At 45.5% G+C, this 9852-nt stretch overlaps 1 protein-coding gene across 2 annotated transcripts in view; it reads right to left on the bottom strand.

Moving 5' to 3' along the window:
• Positions 1–7885: 7885 nt before the first annotated feature.
• The window catches only part of LOC135904026 (suppressor of tumorigenicity 7 protein homolog), a 55867-nt gene continuing 53900 nt past the window's right edge, over positions 7886–9852 (bottom strand). For both annotated transcript variants that reach the window (XM_065434588.2, XM_065434586.2), the window contains one exon: positions 7886–8723. In XM_065434588.2, the coding sequence (XP_065290660.1) occupies positions 8068–8723 (656 nt within the window). In that variant the 3' untranslated portion in view covers positions 7886–8067. The remainder of the gene's footprint in view (positions 8724–9852) is intronic.

Genomic DNA, 9852 nt, shown 5'->3' with positions numbered 1-9852 from the left:
GCAGTGTGAAAACCTCGCAGCTCAAAAGAATCAAGAGTTATGCATGAAGCAACTAGCAACAGTTAAACATGTGCGAAGCCACGCATAAAATCGATGTAAAAACATGAAGTGCGTGACAGCTGGTGCGAGGATTTACCGGGCCACATAAAACTAACAATTTCAGTTCTTGCAAACTTCTGTAGCTTTAACATACAATACAATGCGCTCGTGCAGTCGTGCCGCCTAGCTAGCCCAACGCGGTAAAGAAGCGAAAAACAATATAAGCGGCAAGCGGCAATCCGAACTTTAGCGAAATGCCTTTAAACCTCATGTTGCACTGCAGACGAACTTCGTCGCTTACGCGTCTAACTACAATCGAATAAAAAATAACAATGAAAAAGAAAAAACACCGAAGCGACAAAGGAAAGGATGAGAACAAGAATAATTAGAACCGTATCGCCGGCACGTTTTCGCCGGTATTTGAGCCCCCCACCCTGCAACAATTTTTCTTCGACATTCTTCGGAAGCTTTGGCCATCCCACACATGCGAAGGGTGTTGCCTATTTTGCTCTGAAAACACAAATAAGGCGGAGAAGCACTATCAGCGACGCAACAAACTGCGGCGTGCTACGGCGCGCGGCTCGCTCCTCTCCCATGCGTTCTGCGCAAGGCCGCCACCAGTGGCGCGGCCATCGGCGTGCACGCCGCGTATAGGAGGTATGCACATGACGTCATCCGCTAGGAGCGCTAGCGGCATCCACGGAGGCCGCCATAAGTGCGGTCACAAGTTCGCGCTGCATACGCGAGCAGGCGTGCGTCGCCAAGTGGCCCACCGACACGCACGAACCGTCAAACGACCTTTTATATGTGCCTTTCTGACTTGACTATCGAGTAGTACGTCTTAGGTCAACGATGCGCCTAAGGACGTACGAGCATGGGTTGAGTGAACCAGAAAAATCGCGTTATGAAAACGAAGTGCGCTTGTGCGACTGTGTCGACCAGCTCGAACTCAAAGATTATCAGCTTCAGCGCGATGTCGGACTACTGCCTCGCGTGGACGTCGCAGACATCAAGGATTACACTGCGTATGCAACGAGCTCCGCGACCCGCAAGCAATCGAAAGCGTACAAGTCGATGGAAGGCCACAATGATCTGGCGAGCGGCTGGGTGCAGCCGCCGCGCGTCAAAGTGCTCGCGTAACATCGTCGCCTTCATTACGAAATTTACTCCGCGTTGTCCACTTGCGTCGTCAAAGGGTAGCGTTAAATTTGCTTCAATGAAAAAAAAAAAGACCCCGCCCCCCTGAGAACCAAACACTGATTTTACACAGCCTTCGTAATTTTTATGTTACGTCAATTATTCTGGTCTTTCCAAAACAGTCTTCTTTTTTTTTTTGCCCTCCCAGGTTTGTCAGTCACAGTCATTCGATGAAAAGCCACTCGCACCATGGCTTCTCGCAAAAGAAAACTGCGAGGTGCTGGCGGCACACAGCGCCTGCAAGGCAGGCCTGGCAGAGGCGTGCTCGCACATAGCTGCTGTGCTCTTTTACATTAAGGTTGCAGTTAAGAAGAGAAATAACCACGTGTCGAGAGGAACCCAATCTGAACATATTCCTATCACAGAGTTCCTCGTGTGACTGCTGCATCCGAACATAGCACAGTTCACAGCGACATCGAAACTCAGTTGACGCACGGCCACGCCGGAGCGTAGTCTGTCCGGATACGTAAACATTGTACGTAGACGTAGAACAGCACTGCGCACGAGACACTGAAACGACCTGCTTATCAGCGACTGAACAAGCAAACAAGGCGAACGGCGGGCCAAAACATAGGGATCAGATGTTTGCGCGAGTAAGACCGCTGCCATTTCTTTTGATGCTCCCCGACCGTCAACATGGCGCGGCTGCCCCAGCGACACTGTTGCCGCCTCGCGGATCGAGCTCAGTGCATACCTCCTATTGTTATGGCTAATTTTTGGGCTTTCACTATAACGACCTTTCAGAATAACGAAAATTTTCCCGCGGTCCCCTGAAGTTCGTTGTACCGAGATTTCACTGTACCTGCGCCTGTTTGTATGAGAGATTAAACCCGATATTACTTCCTTCTAGCGCCCTCTCAATCCTCACCATGTACATCATAAACAGCAGCGGGGATGGAGGGCACCCCTGCCTCAGTCCCTTGTTGATTTGAACTTTCTCCGCGCTTCTCATCCCTTCCCATTCAACGCAAACAGTATTTTCTAGGTAAATCTCTCTCAAAAGCTGCAGACAATCGTTACCTAAGCCTTCCCCTTCCAGAATATACCACAAAATGTTGCGGTCTACGTTGTCGTATGCTCCTGTAATGTCCAAAAAGGCCACATACAACGGTCTGCTTTCTGCTTTAGATATTTCGATACACTGGGCAAGAACAAACAAGTTATCATCCAAACGCCTACCTATTCTCAAGCCATTCTGAAGCTCTCCCAAAATGCCATTATTCTCTGCCCATGCTTGAAGCTTTCATTTGATTACCTGTATTGCTAGCTTGTATATTACCGATGTAATGGTCAACGGTCTATACGAGTAAATTCTGTCTTTCTCCCCCTTACCTTTATAAATTAAATTCATTCTACTTTGTTGCCAACTGTCTTGTATTCGTCTATCTCTCAAAGTTTTTTCCACAGCTTTCACCAGAGCTTCCTTACTTTTTGGTCCCAGTTCATTGATCAGCCTAACGGAAACCTCGTCTAGCCCTGTGGCTGGGCGCTTAGGAATTTTCTCTTCCGCTTTCTTCCAGTTTAAATTTGTCAGCACCAGGTCCTTTTCCACTTGGGTCTCTTTCATGCTCTTTTTTTCATCAAGTACAACCTCGTCATTGCTTTGGAAGGATTCGGCTGTTGCGTTTCGGATGTAATTTATTGCCGCTTCTCCTTCCAGTCTGTTTTCATCTTCGTCTAGGATATGTTGTTGTATTGTTGTTGACTTCCTGCCTAATAATTTTATGTGATTCCAAAATATTCTAGGCACGGCTTTCTTTTTCTCACGTATTTCTGACAACCAACGTTCACTTTCACCTTTTAATTTTGCTTGCACCAGTATTTGAACCATAGACTTTTTCTCCCGGTATATTTCCCATTTACTGGTTACTTCATCCTGTGGCAACTGCGCCTTCTTTGCCTGCCTGTGCTCTCGAGATGCTTTCTGTCGTTCGGCGATCGCTTCTCGTATCTCCTTGTTCCACCAGTTTTTCGGTTTCTTTTTTCCTTTCCAACGAACATGTTGTTTCTCTTTCCGTATTTCTGTCGTTATTACACTTAGAAGCTCACCATATTCCCACTCCTTACTTGGCCACTTGCCAAGTTCTTCCTCAACTCTGGTGACTATATTTGATATTTGTACAATGTTCAAATTTGGACTGGCCGTTGTGCTTTCCTTGCTCTCTTTCCCAACTACATATCCCCTTTTCAATATGATGCGTTTATGGTCACTCCCTATGCTGCTAAACCCTTCCTCATCGATGACCATTTCTCTCAACTTATCATGAATTCCTTCTGTCATCAGACAGTAATCAATGGTCGATTGCCAGTTTCCCACTTCCCACGTGATCTGTCCTTCACACTTAGGCCCTGTATTCACGATCACGAGGTTATGTTGCTCGCCAAGGTCTAGCATTGACTTCCCGTTATTGTCGGTATAGCCATCTAAATCCTGCATGTGGGCATTCATGTCACCTAATAGGACAATCTCAGCACTCAGCATTCCCGAAAGCCTTAATATCAGTGCTTATGCATTCCACTAACTCTTTATTCTTCTCTTTGCAATTTTTTCCGGTCCTCAAATACGTAACTCCCAGCCAAGTTTCTTTCCCACTCATTGTACCTGATAACCAAAGATGCTCTTGACATTGTGAATTTACTCTTTTCCATTTGATTCCCTGATGGATGAGCATTCCGACTCCCCCTCCCTTTCTTTCCGACTTAGTTCTGTTGCACCCTTCCCATACATAACTTTCAATAACTGGCGGCTCTTCCGAGTCTCTAAGGTGCGTTTCTGTAACCGCATACACCCCTATTTGTTCTCTATGTAACTGCTCCTCAATCTCTGCCCACTTTTCCTTTCTTCTGCCGCCCTGGATGTTTATGTAGCCTATTGCATGGCGAGTTCTCTTTCTTGCTTTCCTCCTTTTTCTGTTATTGATGGCAATGCTTTTATGAGGTTCCCCTAGGGGAACTTCTTCATTGCTACCTACTCCGGTCTTCTGAGCGCCCGTCGGCCCCCTAAAGAAGCAACAGCGCGGCCACCAAGTCACCAGCTCACCTCTCGTGCCAGCCTGTAATTCAAGTGGATCTCGTCTCATTTAAAACTACCACACCTTCTCATTTCCCTTCTCACAAGCCCATGTTCCTACAGCGCCATCACGTGCTATCTACATGAAGTGCCTCAGCAGCGAGCACTTCCTGAACACACTGCCCTCTATTCTAGTACACTGCAACTTTCATAGAGTTTCTCACTATATTACCTAGAGGGAAATCTGGCGCTGCTGCGCTGTGGTATGCGTAGGAATGCCGGTATGTTGTGACTTCGCATTGGCATCATTCTCGGAGAGCCAGGCAAGCAATGTTTTGTCTGTCACGATTAATTTTCTACTAAAACAGCACGTAAAAAGCTGGTTTAGCTTTATTATTACACGAAAACGTTTTAACTTTGAGAACTTGTTATTGCATGTACACTTATATGATATGTAAAAAGTACCAGCAGGCCGCTAAAGTTGGAGGACAGACGACAACATTCGAGCTCGCTTTGAAACAGTTTGCAGTCTGTTCTTGCTTTTCTTCCCTTCGTCATGCATTGTAGGTGAGTAAAGATGTCATTTGCGTGAATGGAAACATTTTATGAAGATTTTACTTTAATAACGCGTTATTTGTGTAGCCATATCCATATTTTAGATGAAGCCTCTTACAACACCAGCCGACACAAGCCTCGCAGATACATATACCCGTATACCGTGATTCCGATGATGGCACGACATGCCCCTTTAGAATCCCCCATAGACGGTGGTGCCAGATTTCCCTCTAGGTGTTATAGGGAGAAACTCTGTGGTAACTGTGGTGAAGCGATTGTGGCCGTTTTATTTGATGTTAAATGTCAGAGCTTATGGCAAAGTGATTAATTGTGGCCATAGTCGTTCTGCCCGTGGTGTTTAGCGGACTTCGCCGTCGCTGTTTTTGCCAGTTCCTGGGTGGCGCCTGTGCCAGTGATTGATCGCATTGCCCAGCACCTTTGTGGAACTTGATGTACCTTGTGTGGATGTTGTCGCCGCTTATGACAGTGCCTTAATTATAGGTGGTCACAGAAGCGCTTACGAGCGCGAGAAACTTCACTGGCTTTTGTGTAAACAACGTAGAAGTCCCGAAATATTAGCTAGAAAATCACTTGTATGAGCAGTGTTGCAAGAAATCCGTAAAATAATGCTAGTTTCATAGTCAGCTTTGCTTCTGTACAGCCATGTTAGGCGGTGAAGTTTATGAAAAAGTGGACAGGTGCCACTGCGTTACTGTGGCGATTTTCTTGTTTGGGGGCCATGGCTGTGTGCTGTTATAATGTGCGAACAAAGAGGAATCGCGATCGAAGCACATGGCATGAACCCTGCCAATCCATAATTTGCAAAAAAAGAAAAAAGAAACCGAACCAAGAATGGCGACACCAAAAAGAAAGCATTGACTTTTGTATGACCAAAGCAGTTCCAAGAATATTCAACCATATTCCAAGCTCCTGCATATTTGACTGTTTAAATTAAATGCATATATTGTGCACCGACCTTAACACCAATTCCGATGTTAATGATGTCGCTTTAAAATGACATGCGACAAATATATAATTTGTGTCATGTGTTCTTTACAAGCTGCTGCTTTCACGTGGTAATGTGTAAATTGGCTGCAAGAGTTGATGCATCCTCCTTATGGAACATGGCAACTTCTCGACAGGAGAGCTACCTCCAAGCCATTGTCGTCCTTCTGGTTGTGCACCAAATTTCACAAACATGGGGATGGTTTGATACACAAAGAGTAACTGAGTCTTAACGTAACATTACATACATACATAAAATGCGTGTATATACGTATGTAAAACAAGGTACACAGGCCCTTATGGCTGGCATTTCTTGATATCAAGGGAGCGGATGACAGTGTAATCTAAGAGGATTTGTGGGACATACTGGGCACACTAGATGCGGAAGATGGAATAACTATAACCTTTTAAAATGCATGTATAAAAGTAACAAGGTGCTTTAAAAATGAGAACAAAAGGTATCTGAGCCTATGGAGATGCAGTGGGGGCTTAGGCAAGGGTGCCTTCCTTCATCTCTGTTGTTCATGTTGTATCCGAGACCAAGTCACCAAATTAGAGAGGAGCTGACTTGGCCTCAACCTTTCTTTTCACAAGCGAGGAGAATGGATGCAGGAGAATGGAATGGACTGATGTAGGCGTATGATATAGTACCTAAAGCTGACAACAAGGAAGATTTGCAGGGATTGATGGACATCTACAGTAAAGAGGGAGATTGATTAGGCTTGAAGTTTAGTAACAAAAGATTGGCAGTCATTTTTAATGATAATCAGCACAGCAAGCACAGAATACAGGAGGTTATGCTGGAGGTAGTGGATAAGTACGAATATCTTGGCAAGTAGATAAACAATGGGGCTGAATACCTAACGGAACATGAAAAATGTGTAACAACTAAAAGAGTACTGCAGACTAAGACGTACTGAGTCAAGTACTAAAGGGTAGACACGCTATGCTGTGCATGTGGAGAGGAGGAAATGGCGGAAGACCCGATACTTTTTTGTAAAGGGCTTTGCCCTACAGTTTAAAGCAATAGTGGTGATTTTTTTTCAAACCACTGGGGTTTAGGAACAATGGAGGCAAAATACACTTTAAGCAGGAAGAAATAACGACATGGAGGTTATCTGACTGGTGGTTAAAATCAAAGCAAGGGTGAAATTTCACCTTCCACTAAGAATAAAATGTATTACTAGTCACATCTAGGTGGCGTGTTCCATCGCCCAATTTAAAGGATCCACCCGCCCACCTACCCATCCATCCCATCTGACGCTTCGTCTGGGCAGTGTCGGGAGCCTGCTCATCCATGGCATAATATTGTGCTTCTGTACTAGAGGTCCTGTGTTCGAATCCTGCTGTCCTGCCATCGGACAAGTGCAGTCAGCTGTTCAGTGCCATGACCACATTGTTGTGCTAGGTGTATGTGTCCGTGCTGCTTTGTTTAATGTTCTCACATACATAGGTTTTGCTGAGTACATATAAATATTTAATTCAGAGTGCACAAACATCAGAGTGCTAGAGGTAAGAACGGCAAAATCTGACTAGGAGCACTTCGTTAAAGGAACCAGGCCATCTACATCCTGTCGTTTGCTAGGTGAGATCGGTTCACTGCGCTGCTTAAGATCAAGAGATACTTCACATGCTAATGTGAAGTTAGTTTGAGGGGACTGCAATAAAAACATGCCACATCGTCAGTTATTTCCCTAGATTTGAACAAATCTGTGTTTTCGTTAAAGAAGGCTTAAAATGTTTAGATTTAGGAAAATTTCCCTAGGTGGCAGCACTGCACATACGTGTTATACGTATCGCGAGACTGAATTGGATTGAATGCCGTCTGTGGCTCTGGCTCAGTGTGGATCCTGTCACACAATGTACGTAGACAGTACTGCAGCCACGCCAGGGCAAGTCACCATAACGATGCCACACGTGCAAGGGACATCGCACGTGTGGCAGCTAAGGACTAAGGTAACAGCTTGCCCAGGACTTGCGTACTTAGCCATACCGATGCTGTGCGCTGGTTGTCTTTGTTCAATGCTCCTGAAGAGTATGCATAATGGTCCGACGATGCAACACATGTAGACGCATAGGTTTAGTTGACTAGGCATTTCTTTATGGATTAGTTACAGCCTCGAGAAAACCCACAGAGAATGAGAAGCATCCACTCGGCTGTGCACACACATGCATACATGTAATGGGGTGGGGTCTCCCATGGCTACTATGAGCACAAATGGGCGGTGAGATGAGGTATGTGGCATGACGATTGTAGGTAGTCAGATCCGTGACAGCTGCTGAAGCAAGCTGGAGGGCAGGAGTGCTTCCAGCTTGTCCAACACGTAGCCCAGAGGCAAAGCAAGCCACGCCAGAAGTGTGCGTGCTGCCAGACCCACGGGCTCTGGATACTGGTGTGTCAGCAGGGCCAGCAGGGCTGTCAGGGAGCACAGTCCTGCTGTGAAGAGGATGAAGAATGGCAGCTCCTTCTTCGGATACACAGAGAGTTCGTGAAAGGGTGGCAAGAGCTCACGGTCTGTTGCCTCTGTGCAGCCCGGGTATGGATAGAAGAGCTGTCCTCGCTCCAGAGGGTACGGCAGCATCCGGAATGTCCCCTCCCAGGACCAGTGCAGTAAGTTGAGAGCCCCCTCAACCCGCTTCCAGTGGCGCAAGTGGAAAAACGCATACGCAAGTGCTTCAGAGTCGCCACGCTTGAGAAGATGCTCGGGTGGCAAGATGAGACTTTTGGCTTCCAACAGGTACTTGGGCACATGCGGGTTGAACTCAACGGCTCGATGCACAGCCTCTACTGCATTCAGCTCGGGACCTGTCAAACCTCGACGTGCAGCAGCTTCCGTTGAGAACTTGTCAGCTACACCACGTGCTTTGAGCAAAGCTGCTGTGTAGCAGATGCTCGCTGACTTGGGAAGGTTGATGTCTGCACAGAGCATTAAATGAATATCTATAAAAACTATTACACTAGGTCAAGTCTTGCAATGTCAGCAAGTTTCTGAGAACATTCTCTTTAGACTCACTACCAGAGCTCCCTATCATGGACGAAATAGCTTGCACAGTGCTTCAGTCAGTACAACACACGGTGCTTGAAATTTGTCCAAACCCAATATAAAATTGTTATTCATTAAACTGCACTTTCCTTAGCAGAAATATGAAAAAGGTACTCCTCACTGTTAAGCACAATAAAAGTGACCAACAAAATGAGTTGGTAAGCTTGAGAGATTTCTGTTTCTAAAATTACAGCAATCATATATATGTTTTCACTAACAAGCTGAAGCTTAAAGGGCAATTAACTGCAATAAAATTTGACTTTGGCTAAATTGGTTATGAGTTTATACTTTTAAAGCAAAATAAAATTATGGGGTTTTACATGCCAAAACCACTTTCTGATTATAAGGCATGCCGTAGTGGAGGACTCCAGAAATTTCAACCACCTGAGGTTCTTTAACATGCACCTAAATCTAAGTACACAGGTGTTTTTGCATTTCGCCCCCATCGAAATGCGGCTGCCGTGGCCAGGATTCGGTACCATGACCTCGTGCTCAGCAACCTAACACCATAACCACTGAGCAACCACGGCGGGTACTTTTGAAGCAATTTTAAAGCTGCAGGGCTGCATAAGTGTCTGATTTTTCTTGCCAAGATCCTTCAAATGGCACCTAAGCAGACAACACGTGCACCTAGTGGTCAGCAGATATGACAAATGTTCAGTGCATCACAGCTGTGCCAAGAAGTTGTGCTGGCTCTTTGTGCGTTACTTCCGGTGAGCGGTAATGGCGACTTTTCTTTTTTTTTTTATTGTCGGTGTCAAACAGTTTTGTTTTTATTAGCTTTTTGTGATGCATGCTTTTAAAAAAACGCTGCTCAATATTTAGTTGTGGTTGGCCTTCAAGGGCCTAACAGTAGATTTTCTTAACGGCAACACAAGCCATATTGTCTACAGCACCACTACCATAGAGGCTGCATGAAAAAAAGAAAAAAGCCAGGTAAACATTTTTGATAACAAATTTTCTACCTGTGGTCACATTCGTGTTTCTGTAGCCCTTTGCTGG

This window comes from Dermacentor albipictus, chromosome 5, assembly GCF_038994185.2.
Source record: "Dermacentor albipictus isolate Rhodes 1998 colony chromosome 5, USDA_Dalb.pri_finalv2, whole genome shotgun sequence".
NCBI classification, from domain to species: Eukaryota; Metazoa; Arthropoda; class Arachnida; order Ixodida; family Ixodidae; genus Dermacentor; species Dermacentor albipictus.
The sequence above is the reverse complement of the archived record's forward strand: the minus strand, read 5'-3'. Positions and strand labels throughout refer to the sequence as shown.